Genomic DNA, 27,156 nt, shown 5'->3' with positions numbered 1-27,156 from the left:
ATGTCATCAATCTCTGACCGGAGAAGGTCTGATTTTAACCGCCACTAATCAGCTGTTTGAAGCTCCTGGTGTGGTCAGATGTTTGGCTGATCAGTGGTAATGTCGGACCCCAATGATCTGATAAAGACGTCATATCTTAATTATTGAAGTCCTGGATAATCCACAGCACATATAAAGCAAAACATACCCCAAAAAACTAATAGAGTACGATAACGGAACAAAACAGAATATTCATGTTTGCCTATCCCACCATTCCTCCAAATATCTACATATCACAGACTAGTGATTAGCTAAACGAATATATATTAGAGAATCGAATACTTACATCAACAATAAGGAAGTCCAGCCAACACCAGGCATTGGTGAAATATTTGACAAATCCATAGGCCACCCATTTCAGAAGCATTTCAAGAATAAAGATATACGTGAACACCTTGTCCGCATACTCCAGCATGGTCTTAATTGTTTTCCGCTGCTCAATGTAAATGTCTTCGAAAGCCTGAAATATAGCAAGGGTTATATATAATAAGGGTTATAACAATGTACCACTTGACATTTAAGGGGTTATGGGTTGTTAACGTACTGATGTTACCCTCAGCTAATATGCCGCTGTCTCTGGCAACTGGAGAATTCCTTTGCGGTTTTCTGATTTGGGCTAACATTGCATGGTGCAACAGGGAGAGAATGAGCAAAAGTCTCATAATAGAGCCATAATACACTGCTAATTTTATTCTTTGGGGTCGTCTGTGACTTTCTGTAATGTTGCATGTTTGTACAAAACAGAGGTCTTTTTGCGTGTGTTCCATGTTCTACTGTGAGTTTGTGCTGTGGTCTATATTACAACTGGGTATCGATTTTTCCTTGTTAACATTAATGTAGTCTTATGGCAATGTATTTTTTGCTTTAATCCCATCTTAGTAGGGCATCACCTATTCACAACCTTCACCAATCCTCATAACAGAGCTCTGAATACAGAGATGGCCACTGCTCTATTCACGATCTCTGGGACTGCCGGAGATAGCTAAGTCTTGTTGTCGACTATCTCCAGCAGTCCCAAGGAAAACAAATAGAATGTTGGCGACCATGTCCGGACATTGATCCAGTCAAGGTTCACTTGAGAGACCTTTGGATATTTTAAGGTGAACCCCAGAGATCAACACATTATCACCTATTATTGAAACGGGTGATACGTTGATAACTGGGAATAACCCCTTAGCCTATTCAAAACAGGTCATTTTGATGTTAATGGGGTTTTCCAAATCTTCCAAATTGATGGCCTACCCACTGTATGCATACAGTATACAGCGATATGGATGAGAGTGCAGTGTGATACAGAGACTCCAATACACTTGAATGAACAGTGAATGGAGTTGGAAAAGTACAGGGAACTGCAGATCTGCTCCCCTTAACTTTAGTAGGAGAAGAGTTGCAGTTTACGTCAGCAGCCACTACACAGTGAACGGAGCTGCACTTCTCCGGCTTAATTCAATGATTACATCTGGCCACCCCTGGAGCTGAAAACATCAGATTGGCATGTGTAGTCGTGCATAAGACACCCAACAATGTGACAAGATCCTAGAAATAGGTCATCAATATCAAAATTCTGAAAATCCATTTAATTTTTAAAGTTGGTAACTTTCATGTAAAATTGTACTTACCAATGCTCCACTGCTGAGAAGAATCATAAAGATGATGAAGGTCTCAAACCAGTTGTGTTCCACAATGATGTAACAGGTTTTCCTAAATGCCCACCATATCTTGCCATTGTTTTCTTCAATGTTCACAGTGCAAATTGGAAATCTTTTTACACATCCTAAAATATATGAATATAGTAGGTAATGAGAATGCTATTTACCTGGACAATATTTCTATCAAAGATTCTCCAACGATAGGTTCTAACAACAATACAAAATTTACATGCAAGGGGTAAACAGGGAAAAGAGAACAGGGAATACTTCAAATTCAGGGTACATGAACAAAAAACTATGCAAAAAGACTCCGTGTACACATACCCTAAGGTTACAGGCATGTGGAGTCATTTGGCTGAGTTTTCGGAACAGAGATTGGGAACCTGTCATATGAAATTTTTTTATTAACCTGCAGATATGGGGTTAATCTGCCAGGCTAATAGGGTTCTGAAGCCATGCGGTCGCCGCACTGAAAGCCAGAAAAAGGGATGAAAGGAACTTTATTTCTTCCTACAACTTTGGGCTTTCAGTCATACAAGCTCACTGACTGACAGCCAGCTTAGCACTGATGACTTGTAGAGCTGGCAGTCAGTCAGTGCCGGGGCGTGGTTACAGCTGCCGTTCACTGTGTATTGAGCAGTGACTGAATCTGTGCCTCTGTAACTGAAAGCAGTCTCAGACATTCAGTCAGAGACGCGGATTCACTCACTGCTCAATCCAGCCTTGTACGGAGGTCTTTTTGCATGTGCTCCAACAGGTTCTGCTGTGATCTATCTTTCAACTGAGTTTTTTCTTGATAACAGTCATGTATTTTTTGCTTTATTCTCATCATAGTAGGGCATCACCTATTCACCATCTCCACCAATCCTGATAACGGAGCTCTGATATGAATGTATACTGTAGATGGCCAATGCTCTATTCGCTATCTACAGGATAATAGATATCTATGGGTTAGTAAGGTTCTGAAGTTATGCGGCCGCCACACAGACAGACTGCAGGGAGGAAAGGAACTTTATTTCTCCCGAGAACTTTGGGCTTTCAGTCATAGAGACACAGTGACTGACAGCCACTGATGCACTATGGAGCCGGCTGCCAGTAACTGCCGGAACATGGTTATAGCTGCCACTCACTATGAATTGATCGGTGACTGAATCCACTCCTCTTAGGCTGAAAGTCCAAGTCTTCCGGGAGGAATAACGTTAATTTCCTCTTGGCAGCCGAGCATTCAGTGCTGCAGCAGCACAGCTTCAGAACACTACTATCCTGCAGATTAACCCCATATCTACAAGTTAATAGCGTTTTCTCACATGACAAGTTCCCTTTAAACTTGCCGTAAAAATTAGGAAGGTAAGTCACTGCCAGGCACTTTTATTCTCCTGAATCGAGCATGCATGTTATTTTTAGAGTGTCCAACTTCAGCCTTGATAATCCCATTCAATCTTACCGATAGCAATCTATTCTTTTATTTTCAGATTTGTTTGGTTCCCAGAGAATTAAAGGTAGCACCAATTATCTTCTTCCTGCTAAATATTGTACCTCACTGAAATCAAAAGGTATTTCCCTACCGTTCTAGAGGCCAATAGTTTTTTTTGCTTTGTTTTTTTTACTTTTCACAACATGTGTGCCTTTATGATTTCCCGAGAAACATAGAAGTTCGTCTCATTATATAATCTTGCTGTGTAGGCCAACTGCCAAGAAGAGAACTGCACGCCCAGCCTTTAACGAGCACTGTGCTCCCACTCACCTTCTGTGAAGCAGGCATCTGGCTCCAGAGCCTCCTCTGGTTCTAAATCCACCAGCTCGCCTTCTCCTTCCACCGCTGCCCCAGGGGGTCTGATATCCACGGTACTCCCTTCAGATGAACTGGTTAGGTTTAGCTTCTACAGATAAATTCCCAGAGCAAAAAAAATAAAAATAAATTAAAGCATTGCTTATCAATAGTAAGTAAACTCTTTAACAGCTGATGTGTTAATTAGAGTATCTTGATTATGTTTTTAACCAATTATTAGTTATATCTGTCAAAACACAGCACTTTTATTCGTTAGTCCTTACGTTTCCGATATAGTCCATACTTTTTTTTTTATAGCTTTTGTATCATTCGTTTCTATTTATTATCTTTTTTTCTATTATTTATTACACTGCGGTTCTATACAATACTTTTACAAAATGAAGTTACGATCCTAATATAATTTCCGTCAAGACAATAAAATAAAGATTATGGACCCAAAAAGAAGAAATTTATGAACTGTCTTATGTAATTCGAAAAAAAAAAATGACATAAAAATTATCAGTTACCATAAAATAAAATACTATTACATTTCAAGCAAATTGCATCCATCTCTTTCAATGCACCCATGGTCACTGTGCATTTCCAAACTACTTGTCAACCCGATATTCATACTTATTCATATGACTGCAAAAGCAGATTACAAGTTTAGGAGCTGGGAATTGTATGTATTACATGTTGCGCACTTTGCGTTAATGAAAATGAAAAATGTGATTACATTCATTTTTAATTTGACAGTGGAATGTCCTATTCTGAAACAAGTATGAGTACCGCTTTTATCACAGTAGTTTATCTGGTAGCATACACAGTCCGCATTCTCTGATCCGGTGTAATGTTATTACTGTGTAATGCATAACATCATAAATGGCGCGCGCTGATTGGTAGCCAATGTACATAGAGAATGATGGAAGCATACAGGTTTGAAAACGGTAAATCATAAGCCATATAACATTTGTGCACCCTGATGATACAGTAAACCACTATTACTGCAATTTCAGTCTGTCTTCTATAGAAAGTAGTAGGCAAATAGATGCAGTTTAGGAGTGGAAAACAAGGTTGACTAACCTCCGGGACTTAAAATCATGGCCAAAAGTTTTGAGACTGAAACAAACTTTTGATATTCACAAAGTTTGTGGCCTCAGTGTTTTTAGACCTTTTAAGCAGATTTTTCCATGGTTACAGAAGTAAAATGATTAACAGTACTTCAGAAATTTTACTGACAAATACATCAAAATGATGCAAATACTTAATATTTACAGCGTCGATTCTTATGTTTCAGAATTTTGCGATTTTCATTGGCAGCTTGATATCAGCTTATGGGCCAAATCCTAACTGATAAACTCATTCTTACATAATCAGTGTTTGGAGGATATCACAAGTTCAGTGTTTTTGTTTATCTTTCCAGCCTTACGATGAAAAGAGCTGACACTCCGTGATTAAGACTTTCTAGTCGAAACGTGTTGGTTTTGCTGACTGCGCTGTCCAGTCTATATTTATGCTCCTGAAATAAACTTTATCATTTTAGTCCACTTACGGAGTGTTGGATATCTTTTCATCGTTAACGACTGACAAGCTCGTGTGTCCGTGCACCTGTAGGAGGAATATACTGGAAGTCTGATTAGCTGGAATCCCCATTCTCAGCTTTTTAAGGCTTGACCACAGATTCTCAATGGGGCGAGATATTAACCCAATATTTCAATGTATTATTTGCCGAGCCACTTGGGTATCACTTTTCCCTTATGACAAGGTGCTTCTTCATGCCGGAAAAAGCATTGCTCATCATCAAATTGTTGGTGATGCCATTCTTTATTCATGTCATTGTTCTTAGGCAAAATTATAAGTGAGCCCAGTTCATGGATGAAAAGCAAAGATCACTGCCATGAATAAAGAATGGGATCTAGACATCCTCCAACAGCAACTTCTCCCAAAGATCCAGTAGCACTTTGGAGATGAATAGTGATGAGCGAGTGTGCTCGTTACTCAAGATTTCTGAGCATGCTCGGGTGAACTCCGAGTATTTTGGGCATGCTCGTAGATTATGTTTGTGTCTGAGCAGCTGCATGATTTGCGGCTGTTAGACATACTGAATACATGTGGGTATTCCCTAACAAACAGGCAATCTCTGCATGTGTTCAGGCTGTCAAGCAGCTGCAAATCATGCAGCTGCGGTGACTCAAACATAATCTACGAGCAAGCCCAAAATATTCGGAGATCACCCGAGCATGCTCAGAAAACCCGAGTAACGAGCACAGTCGCTCATCACTAGTAATGAACAATGCTTTTTCCAGCATGATGGAGACCATGTCACAAGGTAAAAGTAATAACTAAGTGGCTTGATGAAATTTTGGATCCAAAGCCAGGAAACTCCCCAGATTTCAATCTAATTGATAACCTGCGGTCAATCATGAAAAAGAGGGCAGAAAAACAAAATATAGAAATTGTGCTAAACTCCAAGCACTGATTAGACAAAAATGGGCTGTCATCAGTCAGGATATGGCCCCGAATTTGATTTTCAATTGCCAAAACAAAAAGCACAAGTTTTGAAAAATAAGGGTTAAAATTGTAAATATTGAGTTTTTTTAATAAATTTGCTGTATCTGTTAATAAAATGCTAAAAACATATGAAATGTGTATAATTATACTTCAGTAACCATAGATACATGTGACTAAAAGTTTTGACCACTACTGTACATATGTATCCCAGGTGCCAGAAACAAAAAGTCATACTTTACATAATGAAATATCTGAAAATAGGATGCTAAACCCGAGGATCAATTGACTTTTTAAATTGTGGTAATGTTCACATAAGACCTGAATGTGGCGTCCTACAGTTTTGAGTAGGTTGTTGTCCGGGTTCCAGGACCATTACTGCATTAAATAGTTCTACCAATAGATGGTGCACTTGAATATTGGCTCGTGTCTCTCTGAATGTTAGCGCTTTGCACTAATTTTTGCCCGAAGTTAAGTGCCCTTGCAACAGCTCACCATGTGGTCAGGTAGGATATTGCAATGAAACTTTTTACTGTTTTACATGCAAAATAGTAAAATGAACAGTTACTATGACTTATGAGTATTACAAAGTTACAAATTCCCAACTGATGTCTTAGTATGCAGCAGATTATTCGGAAAGTATGCATTATACAAATTTGATGCTAACAACCTCTAGATAGCTTTAATATTTGTAATGCTTCCATCATTTCCACAGAACAACAAACTCTGCCAGAATGCTATAGCCAAAGCAAAAGTTAAAACGGAGTCAAGAGATCAAAAGAAAATAAATAATAGTTACAAAACAATAAATTGCAGTGTTTTATAAGAAGTCCTCTACAGGAGTCAACAGGTTAATTGCCTTTTCTTATTACAATATTATTACATTTATTACATTTATACTAATTATTTACTTATTACATTTATACTACAGTGAAATATAATAATGCAACACCTTTATGTTTATGGCTTATGAATAAGAAACAGATGACTAAGTTAAAGTGGATTTCTTATATTAGAACAAGTACCCTACCGTAATTTTTTTGTCAAAAACATTCTTGAGCATGATCTGTGTCTAGCATTACATATCAGCCTCACTCAAGTGAATAGGACTTGTCTAAGTTTACAAATACAGTCTATATACAAAAATGGTAGCCATTTTGAAAAAAAAAATATCCAACTGATGATGCAACTAATGAAGCCAAATTGTTATTTAACAACTTTACCCATACTTTTGAAGAAGACAGTGAATATCTTGTTGGGGCTTTCTGATCTTCTCAACACACTAGAAATGGCCAATGATGGTCATTGAGCCAATACTGCTTGAGACCATTTCCAGCTATTTCCAATGTGTCGGAGACAGGACTAAGCAGCATAAAACAAAGGGTATGGGTAAGCTCTGGAATGGGACCTGTGGTAAAAAGGGGGTGCTGACTATTATTTTGTGTATTTTTATGCTTTCATGGTACTTTAAGCTTGTATTATGACCAGTAGCATAAGTTGAAACTAGTTGGTCCCAAGGTGAAATCTCCAACAGGGCTCACAAGTATCTCTGACCTTTAATAGTACTCATCTTTTCATATAGGACAAATGATCTTTTGGACCCCCTTAGACTCCAAAGTCCAGGTAATACTGACTGTAACCCTTGCACCCACTATAGTTATACCCCTAATTATGACAATAGCATTTACTATATTTCAATATTTTTAATAATAGTCTTTTCTTTTCCAAGTGCATTGCGGTTTGATGCCCAATCAAATTAGCCGGTCTGATTTTGTAGCCTGAACTATGTCTTGCAAGAATTGTAGCACTGAGTATGGAAAGTGGAATCAGACTGAGAGGTGTATATTTTTTTTTAAATTGACACCTCCCTGGGCCAATTAAGGTATATGGTGGCAATACCAGAGAAACTGTTGTTGACATCATTTATAAACCTTGTAATTAATACAACAGGCAGTAATACAATCAAAGTTACTAGAGATGATTGAACTGATTCACAGGGCATTGGTTGAGCAGCCAGATCAGTAGTCCATGGAAACTTGATAGGAGCCTTCTATCTACCAGGATCCCTGGCTTCTCTTCTAATTAGTGGGCTAAGTGCAACATCATTCGTTTGTGACACCACAATGATGACCAGAGTCAAAACAGCAAAAAAATCAAAACCGCACCCTTTTCTTTGTAAGCAGAAGGTCTCAACGGACACAGGGGCGCACGTCCAAAACCAGGGAGTCCATCCCGGATAACGTACCAAATCCACAAAGAACAAGAAGACAGCGCCACAATGGATGGTGAAAAAATAGAAGCGTACATTTTATTCTGCCCCCTGTAGCGACGTTTCGGTCAACAGACCTTTATCAAGCTTGATAAAGGTCTGTTGACCGAAACGTCACTACAGGAGGCAGAATAAAATGTAAGCTTTTATTTTTCACCATCCATTGTGGAGCTGTCTTCTTGTTCTTTGTGAATTTACCACAATGATGACGTCATGCCGGCAATACAAATCAGAGAGGAGCTGTCAGTAGGTAGAAAGCAGATAACAGTGCTCCAGCGGACATACTGCTGATCTGGCCTCTGAACTTGGGTCTTGCAAATGTATACACTCATCTATAATTGTAATTAGTGATGAGCGAGTATGCTCATTACTCGAGTTCCTCCGAGCATGCTCGGTGGCCTCCGAGTATTTCGGTGTGCTCAGAGATTTAGTTTGTATCGACGCAGCTGCATGATCTGCGGCTGCTAGACAGCTAGAATACATGTGGGGATTGCCTAACAAACAGGCAATTCCCACATGTATTCAAGCTGTCTAGCAGCTGCAAATCATGCAGCTGCGTCGACATAAACTAAATCTCCGAGCACGCTGAAATACTCAAAGACCACCCGAGCATGGTCGGGAAATCTCGAGTAACGAGCATACTCGCTCATCACTAATTGTAATCTATCAGTTTAAACAGTGGCATCACAGAGTAACTGATGCAAGTCTTGCCTTGATGAGATCACTATTTTCTAGTAAACTGATTGGCTGGCATAATACTTTAGAATTGGGAATTGTATAGAAAGGCTAAATATGCTAGTTTTTCTAATTTGATTTTAACCAGCTAGAATAATTGTTGGTAAATAAAAAAAATCTAAAAGATCCTCTTTGAAGTGAAGATTTGATGATTTAATGTGTTTTTTTTTTATATGGCCTAATATAGAGTATTGTATCCATGTTTAACTATATATATTCCAAACCACAAAAACTTACAGCACCATATTAAAAGTTTAGTAGGGATCCAGGTTTTATTATCAGAATGTGAACATAAAAGCATGAATATAAAAGACTATCAGAATGAGACTTTACAGCACCCTAAATCACTTGGGGCAGTACGTCCGACTGCCTATTTTCAGATTGCCTCTTTGGTAGTCCATATAGATAAGCATATGTAAATAACTTATCACCCAACCCCCCTGGGATTACATTTTTACAAGCCACAAATAATAAAGGTGTGGTCTGTTGAAAACATGTTATTACCTAAATGCAGAATAGGTGATGACTTGTTGATTGATGGATGTCCAACCGCTGGGACCAGCATGAATCGGTAGAACAAGAGATGTTTTACCCCTGTTAGCATGGTGCGGCAGTGTGCATGCTTGTCCGTTGGTCCAGTCACTTCCAATATGGCTCTGTGATTGGCATTTACCAGTAGCCCAAGAGAGAATGAATGGAGTGGCGGTTGGACATCGGCTTCAATTTGTAACAGGGATAAGAGTTCACCATTAGGGATAAGAATTCTCTGGTCTACCGATCAATACAGGACCCAATGGTCAGTCCCCCATGATCAACAACTTGTCATCTATCCCATGGATAGGCAAAAGCTTATTTTAATTGGACAACTCCTTTATTTAGATATTTTTAAGGAATGGATTTAGATACAAAATAAAACATTTCCTTTTTTTTCCCCTTAAATAAAATCAGTTATCGTTATGCAGGTAAATGAACATATTACAAAATCCTTATTCTTATTCATTAACATTCCAAATGGTGCATGCTCCATTTTTACTTTACATTTGTGATTATTAAGCGATATAGGTTTAGGGCATGCAGTAAAAATGCTGAAGAAGTTAAAATAAAATTGAAAACAAAATCATAAATTTTTAGTTTTAAAACATCTTTATCGGCCAGTCTCGGTAGACCATGCTGTGAAGTGAGTCCCATGACTCAGCCTAAGCCTAATAGCTGTGCACGTTTCGTATTAGATTGCAATGGACAGGCAAGGGACACAGCTGATTTGCATGCAAGCCAATCAAAAAATTAATTGTAATCAGATATTATTTCTTTTAACCTTAGGAAACCTGGCGACTCGTTGCGCTGCCTTGTTTAAAAGCACCAGAGTTGCATTCTCGGTAGCTTCTGCTTGATTTTACCCCTGTGAGAAGTAAAAAAAAGGCAAGCACAAAACAAGAAAAAAAAAAGATAAAATTAACAATACCCCTAACCTTTATAAACCATTTTTTAAAAAAAATTTGTTATAGTGACTAATTTAATAAAACTATTTTTTCGATACATATAGACCTCAGGTTTGTGATCTCTCATCCAAAAATTGATAGAAACGAAAGAGTCCGCAGCTTATTATGGTACAGCTTTGAGTAATAACCAACATAATTAATCCTGTCGCCAATGGGGCTCACAATCTAATGTCCAAATTTTACACACAGGGGGCAATTTCATAGGAGATCAATGACATTTAATGTTTTTGGGGTATACGGAAAAAAAATACAATGCAGCGCTGGTCAGTGTGAATTAAAAAACTACCACTGCTGGGAACATAACAAGAAGGAGGGATTTTAATGAAACAGATAAAATCTCTTCTGTACATAATAACAATCTGGGAATTTCAGTATACAAACTATTTTCCGATTTAAATACTGAGAATCTTAAAATAAAAAATTAAAATTATAAACATAAAAATTAATAATTGTAAAATTAGGACCCACAAACATCAACAAAGAAACCTTATGAACAAAAGCACAAAATAATCAATGCTCAAATATACAATAGTTTTCTATTTTAATATCTAATTGTTCTTGGCACACCTTAAAATATATATATATATATTTTTTTAAAAAAATATATATTTAAGTTTGCAGATTTTCTTAATGCTAAAAGTGAACAGAAATGTATTAGTCTGCAGGAATTTCAATAATCATTTGGCTGGATTTGTTCAAATTGTTAGAAATTGTCCAACATGTTCTATAATACAAAAACTGGTAAATAGTTATAGAATTTTTAGTATTGTAGTTTACATTTTGGTTTTAAAGTATAAAAACATTATTATTGATTATTTTTTATTTTCTCTCATTAAATATTTGTGTAATGAAAAAAATATTTACTTCCAGTAAAAAGTGTGGAATTTTATGATAGTAAATGAATATGAAAGTAAGAGAATAATATGGTCACTATTTTGCTAAAAGGCCCCATGCATATGCATACAGGTGTCCAACAAATCCAGTTTGTGTCTGTCCTGTTAAAATGCACTCAAAATAAATAACGCTCTCAATCACATTGCAGTTTTACAAATGTATTCTGCCCTGGAAACAATATGTCTGAGAGACAATATGGGGCTATATAGTGGCACCATATAGTGTGCCCATGGGTTCATAACATAAAACCCTAGGGACTCCATGTGCCATTGTACAGGCTTAGATAAGCAACTCAAGTGCACTGTGATACCTGAAAATTTTCTATATCTATGTCCAAAATGCTAAAATTATATATGTGAAATATAAATCCAGAATTTTGTAAGACAGCAACTCAGAGCTCCTGTGAGAATCTACATAGTGCAAAATATTTCCACCAAGACTAGGCCAAAAATCATGCATTTGTTTTCTCCGATAATACCCACTAAAATCCAAAACCTCAGTTCAACTTCAACCATTGGGAATTGGATCAGTCTTGACATTTCTGTGGAAAGCGACTGATGCCTACGTTGATGAAGATTTAAATGGGTGATGAACAACTGATATCTCAATGGCTACATATGACCCTTAGGCTTCAAAATAGTATCCCCTGACCACTTTTACATTGTTTGTAGGCTCTTGATCTTTTGGCAAGTTTTGAAAGGGTGAGTGGAGTCATAGTTTTCAAAAGCAGCTTTGTTTTAAAGAGGACCTGAGAGTTGATCCAAAGGCAGCATTTATCAGACACGGGCTTTATGGTTTCGTACTTTAAAAACGTACAGGAATCAAGCTGCATGGGTGACTAGTCGGAAAGGCAAGCCGGAAGCTTATCCCCACCTGCTCCCAGTGACTCACAGGTCTCTCCCTATACATGCACGAAGGGATAGACTTGTCATTCAAGATTAGTGGGCAGGAAGAAGTTGCCGAGGACTGGCCTTTTCGAGCAGTCAGAGGTGTGGCTTGGTCCTCGGCTGTTTGATACATGCTGCCCATGGGTCGAGAACTATGTATCAGCTGTTAGGTTTGGCCTGAAAATGAAAAATAGAACATTTACAAGCCATCTAAGATCTCTTTTTCAAGCGATATTAAATAGAAAATCATCACATCTAAGACAACGCCAGAGAGTTTAATTTACTGAATATAAAATAAGCTTAGGAGATGAAATGAAAATACATTTTTCATTAATGATTCGTCAGTTTCTATTAACCACTAAATTGTTCATTTACATTTACATTAGAGTAGAAATACGTTTACAGTAGAAATGCTTTTTTTTTAAATTTGCAAATTTTTTTTTATTAAAAAGAAATCCCTTTATGGTTATGTATTTGGAAATACAATTGTCAATGTCACTAGCTAATATTTTAAGCCAGCTTTTGATAACAGCAGTATCACTGTAATACATTGATTCTCATGTAAATGGCGCCTGCATTTTGATGCCTGCAAAAAGTGAAGAGTAATTTGAATTCTCTCTGGCTCTGGTTTTAGTACTAGCTCCTGTTTCTAAAGGAAAGATTACCAATAATAATATTACATAAAGAAATTTCCTCTAATATGTTTAAAGTGGCTCCACTTTAAAGCTTGTACAAATGATATAGAATACAGGACTCTCATTATGTCATCTGAATATTAATATTTTGACCTTCAAATAAACAAAATAAGGAAAATAATCTTTTGAGAATTTTTTTTAAAAGTTGACATTTAGCTTGAGTCAGAATTGTTTGGATATATTATTTTCCTATTTTCCATATTTGGAAATTATTAAATTTGGAATTGGAACATTGGAGTTTAGAAAACAAAAGAAACCCTCAAATTTTGTACCTTCAAATACATTTGTTGCATAAGCTATAGAACCTACTTTTTCTTTGTGTAGGTAGAGCTGTCTTTAAATACAAGTGGACTCATAAACCACATTTTCATGAGAAGTATAAGGTCTATACAATATTTTATTTCTTGTTATAACATGTTCATGTCAGGCAATCAGGGTCAGTTTTTCCTGCCAGAAAAAAAAAGTCTAGTACAACGGATTCAGAAAACAAAAATATCTAATACAACAGACCCATGTGTGGTGTGATAATTCCCATTCAGCAGGACATTGGTCTTTGACCCCAACTGAAGGAAAGTAGCAAGAAAAGTTTCTTTATGTAAAACTTGTCTTTTTATTTCTTTAGGATAGATGCAAATACTGTTATTGCTATTGGAAATAAAGGTAAAGATATCCATTGTGCCATCAGTTTCCTTCTGACGCTAAGAATTAGAGATGTTTCCTTGAAGGCCAAACATTCATTAGTATTTTTTACAAATAAGGGAGGGTGAATAGAATAAATCTTCACAATCTAATTCTCCACAAATGCAATTCTCCACAATCTAACAGAAAGAAACTGTGCAAAATTGAATACAGAACTCAAGAGAACCCCCAAAAAAGCATAAAAATAAGTATACAATTTAAAGACAATATTAGTGTAATCGATTAGTGAAAAATAAAATCATTAATAAACCTTTGATTTTACAGTAGTGGATAATTTATACAGTAATGTAGAAGTTGATTTTGGGCAAACCAAATATTATAAAAAAATATTTTGCCATTTAATTAAACAAAGACAAAACCCTTTTCTTACCTCTTTACTTTCTTCAAGATCGGATTCACTGCTGAAATCTTCTGTGTTAAGATTTTCAAAGTCAGATTCCCCGACAGCAATGGGGACAGTAACCGTGAGGCTTGGATTATGTATGAATGACATGTAATCACTCTCGTCGATAATGTACTTCTCCACACTGCTGCCTACTCCACTGGTAGTTCCATTGCCACCTTTGTGATAATCTAGGTCTTTATTTATATCAATTGCGTTATGGTTATACAGACAGCTTTCCTTCCGGTTGTGAAGCTCCTCCAATGGTTTGATTTCATCTAGAACTTTCTTTTTCTTAACAAATGGTTTTTGGAGGCATTCGCGAACTGTTTTCTTAAAAAAATCTATTCCCCTTTGTATCCTTCCCACAGCAATCTGGAGATTGTTCATCTCATTGTCGTCGTCGGTAGCTGTGAGATTGTCGGAACTAAATGAACTTAGCAACAAGGCCAGGAACAAATTCAAAACCTAAGCAGTATATAAAAAGATGCGTGGTTAAGATTTCATATTAAGGTTGTACCAAACAATCGAGAGTATATAATGCCTGACACATTTGTCATTCATTTCAAGGATTCTTACTGAATAGATAAAAAGGTTTTACAATTCCTAAAAATTAACCAGTTACAGTTCTATATAAAAGAGTATGCTAAAGACAGCACAGGAAGAAAGGAACATGACAAATGAAAAATATTTCTGATCTCATGTCTGTTAGGTTAACCTTATAGTGCTAAAATGGGTGCACGCTTTGCATTACACGTATTTTACGAAATCAGCAAGTTTATAAGTGACTACTAGTGATGAGCAAACTTGCTTGGATGTTTTATTTGAGCATGCTCGGGTGTTATCTGGGCGTGCTCGTATACTATGTTTCAGTCCTTGTGGCTGCATGATTTGAAGCTTCTAGACAGCCTGAACACATGCAGGGATTGGCTGTTTGATAGGGAATACTCACATGTGTTCAGGCTGTCTAACAGCCACAAATCATGCAGCTGCAGGGATTCCAACATAATAGACGACAACTCCCAGTTGCTCGGTTAACACCCGAGCATGCTCGGATAAGACGTTCGCTGAGCACGTTCGTTCATCACTAGTGACTACAAACTTGCCCGTCTGACAGATAGCCATAGGACACAGACGTAGATTTAAACTGGAAGTACCCTTTAGCTAGGTGAAGGCAAAACACTTGCTCGAATGACGGCTATTTATTTGACCCTTCTCTGACGTGTGCATGTTTCTCTTGGATGAGCTTTGGCTGCAGGATTGGACATGTTGAAATGCAACAGTCTGATCTTTCTTTCCACTCACATCCAGGGAAAGTCGAAATTTCCCAAACACATAAGATAACCAACCGATTCCGCTGAAATTCACCCTACTATAAAATGCAAGCTTTAGAGGGACACATTAGCATATATAATGCTCAAACTGCAATGGTTTTTTTTCTATCACACTTTTCTGAAACAAATTAAAAAAAATAGATACCTCCTTTTAGGTAATTGGCATCCTGTGTTACTATGGTATAGGCAATCATGGGGTTATCAAAAAGGTCTGCACTTATCTCTGAAGTATCAAAATGCAGGAGGAAATGGAAAATAACACATGGATGAATGGACAGTCAATAAACCATAAAAAGGAAGATTTACCAAAGGCTTAATTGCAAATAATATAAAATAATGAAAAAAAACATTTTAATTACTAAATGTTATAAACAATACTTACCACAAGATTCCCAATCACCATCACTAACAAGAACACCAAGAGGCACATAGATTGTCCTGCCACCTCCATACAGTCCCACATGGTCTCGATCCATTCTCCGCATAGCACTCTGAACACGATCAGGAAGGAGTGGAAGAAGTCATTCATGTGCCAGCGAGGGAGCTCACAGTCATCAGAGATTTTACAGACACATTCCTTGTAGCTTTTGCCAAATAGTTGCATACCGACCACGGCAAAGATGAACACTATGATGGCCAACACCAAGGTCAGATTTCCCAATGCTCCCACCGAGTTACCGATGATCTTGATCAGCATGTTGAGTGTTGGCCATGATTTTGCCAATTTGAAGACGCGAAGCTATACAGATGAAAATACATTTTTTTTTAGCCAGAGAAACAACAACACAAGTAAATAATTAAACCATTCATATAATAAAAAGTAGAAAATGCAGTTATCAGGCAATATTTTACATGGTGAAATTTGGAAGACTTTAACACTTCAAAGAAAAATTGGCAGAAGTAACCATACAAAAAATACACAATAATAGGATATATAAATTATATCTTCATGGCCAATACAGCTAAAGTATAAAGTATTTTTCTTACCAATCTAAATGACCTCAGCACTGATAATCCTTCGACATTGGCGAGTCCCAACTCCATCAAACTGAGACTCACTATGATGCCATCAAAAATATTCCAACCTTCTTGAAAATAATAATATGGATCGAGGGCAATCAGCTTAAAAACCATTTCCGCTGTAAAGATGCCAGTAAAAACCTACAATAAATGGAAATTGATCTCATTAGTCTGATTTACTGGTCATTACGTGAAGATGGGTAGAGAATTTAGAACATTATGCACTATGCTTTGTTCTATGAACTATGTTCAGTTCAGACAGTGCCCAGACGAATTCTACATTTTTTTGTTTATTATTTTAAGCAATTTTCAGACTGCTTCATTTAATAACTTTTGTAATGATGGATTTCAGTAGAACAAATCTCCAATACCAAGAAACCGAAGAAATAAAAAAAAAGTTTGTTGCATAATTTCTACTGCAGCAATCTTTTATTGTTTTTTTTTTATTCCGTACAGTCCTGTACAAAGGCATATTTTTAAAGGCAATGTATTTAACTTTTTTTTTTAATACAGATTTTTCTATTTTTGAAGGTCCTTATGGAAAGGTTACAGAGATTTTGAAACAGATGGAATTAACAACAAAAAACTATTTGTAAAACTTTACAAAATGTGGTAAAAAAGCTTTTTTCGGATAGTTCAAATGAATACTCTGTGTAACACATTCTACCTTGTACAATGCTAAGAGGAACATGGGTTTTTAGTGTATTATTTGCCAGCATTTCACAGGAAGAATCTGGAAGGTGAATTCATTTGTGTCTGTGAAGATATCGCAGAGTCCAGGAAGAGTCAGCAAATTTCCCATGCCTCACTAAACCTGCTTGACACCTCCAAGAAACTAGCTATTCTGGGAAGGACTTTTCTTCATTCAGTTAGGAGGGGAATGGGTTTGGCATGTGGCTTAAGGAAAAGGATATGGCTGTGGCCAAAACCTGTCAGAGGATCAATATCAGCAGTGTCTATGCAGTTTCCTAAATATAAACCCATTCTGTGCTGTTGTCATGACTCACTAGCTGCCTCTCCATGCCCTGTTCCCCACCTCTTTTTCATAGGGCATGGAAGATTTGGTGATTCTTTCAGGAGTCTGAGAGGTCTTCATTTATTCCAAGAGCTTACCAGATGTTCTGGGACAGATGACAAGTGTGCATATGCCCCAGTGCTAGGCATAATACAGTGTTTTATTGCAATCGTCAATGTAGAAATGTGGTATCTCAATGTCTCCATCCTGGGACCTAAATGTTTTCACGTGCGGGAAAATGTAGTGTGACACTTGCAAATGAAAGGGTTGTTTAGTGAAAAAAAAAACAGTATACAGGCAGAGATGCTTACCTGTTCAAGACCTCCAACAATTGCACTAACCAAGGTACAGCGGACCCAAGTTAAGATGGAAAATACACAGGTGCAATAGTACCGATAATGCAGCCACCCTACAATCAGGAATTGGCCACTTGGTGCACCTGTGCAAACAAATAGTCTGCATGTGGCGTGTTCACACAGGAATGCAAAGTATATGGCTCAAAGCCTATTAATGACGCAATGTAGCGGGCTCACCATAATGCATCCTGTGTGAACAGAGGCCACAGTGTACAGAGCCATCTAGGGCCCAGCCACCCCCTGGAAAAATATACAGTGCACCAAAAACATAACAATGTATGCAAGGTATTGGTCGATATTATGGCCACAATATTTAAGCTGCCAACCCGCGTCAAGGGTCTGTTACGGCTAGCGGAACGCACCGAATAAATAGAGATGTTTTTATTGATATTGGTGCGTTCGCAGCCCGGGGTCCACCGTGCAAGAGTACCTGCTGCTAGCAATGGCGGCACGATATGGCGGTATGGACTAACTCAGTTACTTCACCGAGTAGTCGTGAAAGAAAAGCACTGTGCCCTGTTAGGCTTCACAGAGGCACAGGCTAACTGCCCACACAGAGAGCAGTCAGTGGTCATGCATGCACACAAAACTCCTCGCCGGAGGTGCCAGCATTCTAGGGGCTTATTTCAGCCGGGTCCCTGAACACATTCAAACACAAACTCCTCGCCGGAGGTGCCAGCATTCTAGGGGCTTATTTCAGCCGGGTCCCTGAACACACACTCTCGTGACCACACTGGCGCAAAGCACTTAACAAAGAGCAATACTAGCGCATGGCCGTGCGGTCATGCGAACCTTAAATAGCTGCAGCACGTACAGGACCTTCCTAGAAGGACCAATGAGAAGCTACACCAGAGCGTGAGCACCTACAGGACCTTCCTGAAGGAGCCAATGACCTTAGCTGCAGTATCAGATCATGTGACCCTCGATCTCCACTGAGAGATCTTACTCTGGGCATGCTCAGAACGAGCAAAGCAGGACTTAGACCCAGAAGCGTCTGCTCGCCGCTGCCCAGCACCGACTTCAATGGCAGAAGCAGGAAAGGCAGCAGTAACTCTTAGCACAGAGTCAGACTGAGCAAGACGCTGGGACCGACATCTCAGCTGAGCAGGCTCCACTGCAGCAGGAGAAGAATGGGAGACCGCAGCGGAGATGGACCGAGATTCCCCCTGTGCAGAGGAGGGAACTCGACCCCTAACATTACCCCCCTCCTAGGGCCCCCTGTTATGATCTGGTGGCCTAAAAGCAGCATGAGACGTACTCTGGAGAAGGTGGTTCAGCAGACCCTGAACTTAACACAGCAACTAGAAGTAGCCGTGGAATGTACCTAGCGCTCCCTAGACATCTCGACACAGCCGGAGGACTAATTACCCCTAGAGATAGAAAAGGGAAAACTATCTTGCCTCAGAGAAAATCCCCAAAGGATAGACAGCCCCCCACAAATATTGACTGTGAGAGGAGAGGGAAAAAACATACACAGACTGAAATGAGAATTTAGCAAAGGAGGCCACTTCTAGCTAAATAGAAAGGATAGGACAGAGTACTATGCGGTCAGTATTAAAACACTAGAAAATATCCACCACAGAAAACACAAAATCTCCACAGCTAACTAAAGATATGGAGGGTATATCTGCATCTCCAGAGATACCAGCTTGGCTAAACAAATCCTTATACAGACCAAGCTGGACAAGACAAAAACATGGAAATTAACTGAACAATAAGGCCACAGCATGTGGACAGCAAAAATCAAGGCCAGAACTTATCTTTGTTGAAATGAACTGCAAAGCAGAAGAGACCAGGCAGGGATGTGAATCCTCCAAGAACAATGGACAACTGGCACTGACTAAAGGGTGAAGCAAGACTAAATAGCCCAGTCAAAATTGCAAAAAGTGAACATACCTGATAAATGCTGCGATTCAGAGACAGCAGCGCTACCACTTACAACCACCGGAGGGAGCCCAAGAGCAGAATTCACAACAGCCCCCCCTCCTTGGGCCTCACTACGTTCGAAGGCAGCAATGAGCTGCCGAGCCCGAATGCGCTCAGCAGGCTCCCAGGACCTATCCTCAGGACCGTAACCCTTCCAGTCCACCAAATAAATTTTTTTGCCACGAACCACCTTGTACCCCAAAATAGCGTTCACCTCGTAATCATCCGTAGACGAACCCGATATCCCGGCAGATGACTCAGAAAACTTGGACATGTATACGGGCTTAAGGAGGGACACATGAAAGGTGTCGGTGATACCAAGGCGTGGAGGAAGAGCTAGACGGTAGACCACAGGATTAACCTGTTCGAGGACCTTGAAGGGACCCAAGTAGCGAGGAGCAAACTTAGTGGACTCAACACGCAGCCTGATGTTACGGGCGGAGAGCCACACTAAATCGCCCGGAGCAAAGGTCGGAGCGGGGCGCCGATGTGCATCGGCGGAAGACCTCATTCTCTCCTTGGAGGCCCGAATGGCATCCTCAGTGCGGTCCCAAATGTCCCGTGCCTCCACAGCCCAGTCTGCCACCCTGGAGTCGGCGGAAGACACGGGCATGGGCACAGGTACCCGCGGATGCTGACCATAATTAAGGAGGAATGGCGTCTGTCCAGTGGAGTTGGCTACAGCGTTGTTCAGTGCAAACTCTGCCCACGATAGCAAGGATGCCCAGTCATCCTGCCTGGCTGAGACAAAATGTCGCAGATATGTGACCAAGGTCTGGTTGGCCCTCTCTACCAACCCATTCGTCTCGGGATGATAAGCAGAAGAGAGATTTAACTCAATACTGAGAAGATGACAAAGGTCTCTCTAGAACTGAGACACAAACTGGGTACCCCGGTCACTGACAATTTTGCCTGGCATACCGTGTAGGCGGAAGATGTGTTTAATAAACAACGCTGCCAAGGCCCGTGCAGAAGGTAGCCGTGGAAGCGGCACCAAGTGCACCATTTTAGAAAAATGATCGGTGATAACCCAAATGATGGTACAGCCACGAGACTTAGGCAAACCCACCACAAAGTCCATCCCGACCATCTCCCAGGGCCTATCTGCCACTGGCAGAGGATATAATAACCCAGCTGGCCATTGTCGAGGAGACTTATTTTTGGCGCAGGAGACACACGCCCGAACATAGTCTGCGACATCACGAGCCATATGCGGCCACCAGTATGTCCTCACCAGTAACTCAGATGTCCTTTTGGAACCAAAATGTCCACCCACCCTGGACGAGTGTGCCCAAGAGAGAACCTCCGGTTGCAAACCGGATGGTACAAAAGTCTTGCCCGGAGGCACAGACTCTAGCGAAACCGGGGCTACAGTTCTCAGGCTCTCGGTGGGGACAATAAGCCGAGGCTCCTCTTCCTCCTCCACAGATGACACAACGGAGCGAGAGAGAGCGTCGGCACGAATGTTCTTCTCCCCAGAAAGGAAATGGAGGGTGAAATGAAACCGGGAGAAGAACAAGGACCATCTGGCCTGGCGAGAATTTAACCGCTGGGCTGTCTGCAGGTACACCAAATTTTTGTGATCTGTGTAGACTTGGAAGGGAAAACGAGCTCCCTCCAAGAGATGTCTCCACTCCGAGAACGCCAACTTCATGGCTAGCAACTCCCTGTCCCCGATGGAATAATTCCTCTCTGCTGGTGAGAAGGTCTTAGAAAAGAAGAAGCAAGGATGCTTCCGACCTTGAGCATCCTTTTGGAAGAGGACTGCTCCAGCACCAACAGATGAGGCATCCACCTCCATGATAAATGGCCTATCTACATCGGGGCGATGTAGGATGGGAGCTCTAGCGAAGTGAGACTTTTTGGAGTTAAAGGCCTTGGAGACCTCCACAAACCACAATTTGGGATTTGCTCCCTTCTTGGTGAGGGCAACCAAGGGAGCTACCAAAGTCGAGAAGTGCAGAATAAACTGACGAGAATAATTTATGAACCCCATAAAGCGCTGCACCGCTTTAAGAGAATGGGGTTCCTGCCAGTCCATCACAGCCTGTAGTTTGGCAGGATCCATGGCCAATCCCTGGGCGGAGATGATATAGCCCAGGAAAGGTAAGGACTCCTGATCAAATACACACTTCTCCAACTTAGCATAGAGGAAGTTTGCCCGTAGGAGGTTGAAGACTTTGCAAACATCTCTCCGACGGGAGTCAATATCTGGAGAGTAGATGAGAATATCATCCAGATAGACTACGACCAAGGTGGTGAGCATATCCCGGAAGATGTTGTTCACAAAGTCTTGGAAAACGGTTGGGGCATTACAGAGCCCAAAGGGCATCACCAGATATTCATAGTGCCCATCCCTGGTGTTAAAAGCCGTCTTCCATTCATCCCCCTCACGGATGCGAATCAGGTTGTAAGCACCCCACAGATCTAGTTTAGTAAACACCCTTGCTCCCCGAAGCCTATCGAAGAGCTCAGATATCAAGGGCAAAGGGTACTTATTCTTAACGGTGATGGCGTTAAGACCCCTGTAGTCTATGCATGGACGCAGTTCCCCATTCTTCTTCTGCACAAAGAAGAACCCAGCCCCAGCAGGTGACACTGACTTCCTGATGAACCCTCTTGCCAGATTCTCTTGAATGTACTGAGACATTGCCTCCATCTCCGGGAGAGATAATGGATAAACTCAACCCCGAGGAGGCTCAGCACTAGGCAAGAGATCAATAGGACAGTAATAGGGGCGATGGGGCGGAAGGGTCTCCGCCGCTTTTTTGGAGAACACGTCCGCATAAGACCAATACTGCTTGGGGAGAGAGGATAGATCTGCGGGTACCTCTGTAGTAGCAACCTGAATGCACTCCCTCTGACACCTACCCCTACAAGATTCACCCCATCCCAAAATTCTGCCTGATGACCACTCAATATGAGGAGAGTGTTACCGTAACCAAGGTATCCCCAACAGGACCTCATCAATTCCTTCAGGAATAACGAGCAGAGATATAATCTCCTGATGGGATGACGACATGGACAGAGTAAAAGGGATGGTCTGGTGTGTTATCTGTGAGGGCAGTGTTGACCCATTCACCACTCGTACTGTCACTGGTTGAGCAAGCATAACCAGGGGTATTGCGTGACGTTGGGCGAAGGCAGAAGACATAAAATTGCCCTCCGCCCCAGAATCCACGCAGAGCTCCCCTTAAAGGACAATTTGGAGGCAAACGTCGCCGTGTCTAGTGTACCTCCACCTACTACCACTAGACGCTGACGTTTCCTCCACCGCTGAGAACATCTGGTGGCAAGATGTCCTGACTGCTGACAATCATGACAAACCTGGAGTGCACGAGCAGTCCGGGACTTAGAACCCGCTCGTGACACTTCCATGGCCTCATGTGACTCAGGTACCATGACCGGAGATTCGAGAGGTTTGGCGAAGGTGGGAGCCAGCCGAAACCTCTGCCTACACTGGGCTCGCTCTAACCTCCGCTCGTTAAAACGGAGGTCAATTCGAGTAGAGACCGATATTAACTCCTCCAGTGTGGCAGGAATCTCCCTAGTGGCCAGAGCGTCCTTAACGTGATCAGCCAGCCCCCTCCAAAATATGGGGATAAGGGCTTTATCCGACCACTCCAGCTCAGAAGCCAGAGTCCGAAATCGGATGGCAAAATGGCTGATCATGGACTCACCCTGAGTTAATGTCAGCAGTTGGAGCGCCGTGTCATGGGTGACTTGAGGTCCTAAAAAGACCTGTTTCAGAGTGCTCAGGAACCGCGGAGCACTCTGCACCACATGATCGCCACGCTCCCACAGCGGCGTAGCCCACTCCAATGCCCTGTCCGACAAGAGAGACAGAATAAATCCCACCTTAGCCCACTCAGTAGGGAAACGTGCAGCCAGGAGCTCGAGATGAATAGAGCACTGACTCACGAAACCCCTACAAGATTTGCTGTCTCCAGAAAAGTTTTCTGGCAGCGGGAGGCGAGATAATGTCGGAACAGGGGTGGCAGTGGACAAGGTAGCTGCAGCCACGCTAGCAGCCTGTACAGCAACTGCGGTAACATCCACAGCTGGGGTTGAGCTCTCGAGAGCCGCCAACCTACCCTCCAGCTGCTGGATATACCGCAAAGTTTGCTGAATGTCCGCCATTTACTAGCCAGACCCTGGCGCTAGTATTATTTTACGGCTAGCGGAACGCACCGAATAAATAGAGATGTTTTTATTGTTATTGGTGCGTTCGCAGCCCGGGGTCCACCGTGCAGGAGTACCTGCTGCTAGCAACGGCGGCACAATATGGCGGTACGGACTAACTCAGTTACTTCACCGAGTAGTCGTGAAAGAAAAGCACTGTGCCCTGTTAGGCTTCACAGAGGCACAGGCTAACTGCCCACACAGAGAGCAGTCAGTGGTCATGCATGCACACAAAACTCCTCGCCGGAGGTGCCAGCATTCTAGGGGCTTATTTCAGCCGGGTCCCTGAACACATTCAAACACAAACTCCTCGCCGGAGGTGACAGCATTCTAGGGGCTTATTTCAGCCGGGTCCCTGAACACACACTCTCGTGACCACACTGGCGCAAAGCACTTAACAAAGAACAATACTAGCGCATGGCCGTGCGGTCATGCGAACCTTAAATAGCTGCAGCACGTACAGGACCTTCCTAGAAGGACCAATGAGAAGCTACACCAAAGCGTGAGCACCTACAGGACCTTCCTGAAGGAGCCAATGACCTTAGCTGCAGTATCAGATCATGTGAACCTCGATCTCCACTGAGAGATCTTACTCTGGGCATGCTCAGAACGAGCAAAGCAGGACTTAGACCCAGAAGCGTCTGCTCGCCGCTGCCCAGCACCGACTTCAATGGCAGAAGCAGGAAAGGCAGAAGAAACTCTTAGCACAGAGTAAGACTGAGCGAGACGCTGGGACCGACGTCTCCGCTGAGCAGGCTCCACTGCGGCAGGAGAAGAATGGGAGACCGCAGCGGAGATGGACCGAGATTCCCCCTGTGCAGAGGAGGGAACTTGACCCCTAACAGGGTCCTTACATATTGGCAGTCCTAATCTAAAAAAACACCATAAGAGGAAAGACCTCCACTATTCTAAACAAAAAAAACCAGTATACCGGCAGAGATGCTTACCTGTTCAAGGCCTTCAACAATTGCACTAACCAAGGTACAGCGGACCCAAGTTAAGATGGCAATTTGCCATCTTAACTTGGGTCCGCTGTACCTTGGTTAGTGCAATCGTTGGAGGCCTTGAACAGGTAAGCATCTCTGCCTGTATACTGTTTTTTTTTGTTTAGAATAGTGGAGGTCTTTCCTCTTATGGTGTTTTTTTAGATTAGGACTGCCAATATGTAAGGACCCTTGACGTGGGTTGGCAGCTTAAATATTGTGGCCATAATATCGACCAATACCTGGCATACATTGTTATGTTTTTGGTGCACTGTATATTTTTCCAGGGAGCGGCTGGGCCCTATATGGCTCTGTACACTGTGGCCTCTGTTCACACAGGATGCATTATGGTGAGCCCGCTGCATGGCGTCATTAATAGGTTTTGAGCCATATCCTTTGCATTCCTGTGTGAACACGCCACATACAGACTATTTGTTTGCACAGGTGCACCAAGTGGCCAATTCCTGATTGTAGGGTGGCTGCATTATCGGTATTATTGCACCTGTGTATTTGCCATCTTAACTTGGGTCCGCTGTACCTTGGTTAGTGCAATTGTTGGAGGCCTTGAACAGGTAAGCATCTCTGCCTGTATACTGGTTTTTTTTTTGTTTAGAATAGTGGAGGTCTTTCCTCTTATGGTGTTTTGTTTGGTGAAAACAAGTTATCACCTATCTCCACAATAGGGGATCACTTGTTGATTAGTGAGAGTCCAAATAACAGAATGGGTAACTTTTAGTCATTCATCCCATAAGGGACTGCCGAGTGATGAGCTCGATTTCCTTCGGCATCCCCATTGGGAATGAAAGGAACGGTGGTCAGGCATCTGACCGGCTGTGCCATTTTGTAATGGGGATAACAAATTTCCGATTTGTCTATTGATGCGGGTTCTAGCTGTGGGACACCCACCAATCTGAAAGTTATCATTTATACTAAGTATAGGTGATAATTGTTTAGCTTGACAACTACTTTAGTAGTACAACTGTTCTGGCAATCGCCAACTCTGTACAATGGCTTGTAGGCACTTCAAACTTTGTTCATGAGTCTGAAGAGTTTTGTTTTCCTACATAATCTTAGAACTTTTAGAAAAATGTCTAACTTTTCTTTTTATTTCATTTTAAATTTGTCACATCTTTCATTGTCATCAGATTGTTTCACAGCATCACACTCTGCTGGCTCACACAAATTACATTTCTTTTTATAAACCTACAATATGCCAGTGTGATTCCAGATAAAGAACAACAATTATTTTGGTTTACCCAACTACTTATCATTGTAGGAACATTTTGTTAATTACTGCTCAAGAATACTTTATGTTTACTTTAAATATTTCTAAATGTCTTAGCATTGTAGTAGCAACTGAGGTAGTTAAACTTCTATGCAGAACTTCAAAAAGGATAAAAACTTGTTTGGAAAGTTCTGTAGAGTTGGAAATTTTTTTATCACTCTACTGGGTCTATAAGGTTTAAATGGAAAATCCAGATTTCTGCACTATTTTTTATCTACAGTATATCCATATATTTTGAAAGCCAGGTGGGATTAGGTTAATGCCCATTACGGCTGGTCTTGATCAGATGCTCCTGGCTAGCTTTGACCAAGAACCAGCACATGTGTTCACCTTTCTCTCTTAGTCAGTTGGGGAAGTTGGGCAGAGTGGGTGTGTTGTAGCTGGGAACACCAAGATCTTGGTGCCGAGATCTCCATCTGCGCATGTGCCGCCCCCGGCGGCCATTTTCCCGGAGTCCACCACATAGGAAACCATGGAACTGCGGGGGCTCTGGCCTTTCACAAAATGTCAGCAGAGCCCCCGCAGCACCAGAGACACCCCCAGCAGTGCTGGGGACACCCTCAGCAGTACCAAGCAACCCACAGCAGCGCCGGACACTCCCTCATCCCAGCCTGCGGTCTCCAGCAACGGTACGCATTATAAGACGCACCCCCATTTCCCCCCAAATTTGGAGGAAAAAAGTGCATGTTATAATCCAAAAAACACGGTAATCACTTACATCAGGATGCTCATATGAACAATCCAAACATCAAGATACTAAACTAAGATGGTAGATTATTAAGACAGATTACCTCCTTAGATGGTCAAAGTAGCGTATGATCCTGCCATACATTTGTACTTACAGCCAACACAGGCTAAACAAAATCCTTTTTTAAGGGATCACATTTTGGAAGCCATAGTTTGAAACCAGCCATTGATAGTGATCTGCAGTAAAATGAGGTTTCCTTAGCTTAATCTGTGTATATCGCCATAAGAGAAGTGTCACTCATTAATCATACCTACTTTTGTTTCCCTTTATAGTGATTTCCATG

At 41.2% G+C, this 27,156-nt stretch overlaps 1 protein-coding gene across 1 annotated transcript in view; it reads right to left on the bottom strand.

Annotated features, from left to right (window-relative positions):
• LOC143784492 (sodium channel protein type 2 subunit alpha-like) overlaps positions 1-27,156 on the bottom strand; it is a 235,500-nt gene that overhangs the window by 53,185 nt on the left and 155,159 nt on the right. Inside the window, exons 15-20 of the mRNA XM_077272790.1 lie at positions 16,346-16,519; positions 15,741-16,097; positions 14,013-14,492; positions 3,433-3,568; positions 1,659-1,813; positions 326-499 (exon numbers count right to left, since the gene is read on the bottom strand). Coding sequence (XP_077128905.1) covers positions 326-499; positions 1,659-1,813; positions 3,433-3,568; positions 14,013-14,492; positions 15,741-16,097; positions 16,346-16,519 — 1,476 coding nt within the window. The remainder of the gene's footprint in view (positions 1-325; positions 500-1,658; positions 1,814-3,432; positions 3,569-14,012; positions 14,493-15,740; positions 16,098-16,345; positions 16,520-27,156) is intronic.

The sequence above is a fragment of the Ranitomeya variabilis genome, chromosome 7 (assembly GCF_051348905.1).
Source record: "Ranitomeya variabilis isolate aRanVar5 chromosome 7, aRanVar5.hap1, whole genome shotgun sequence".
NCBI lineage: Eukaryota > Metazoa > Chordata > Amphibia > Anura > Dendrobatidae > Ranitomeya > Ranitomeya variabilis.
This window is presented reverse-complemented; position numbering and strand designations above follow the sequence as displayed.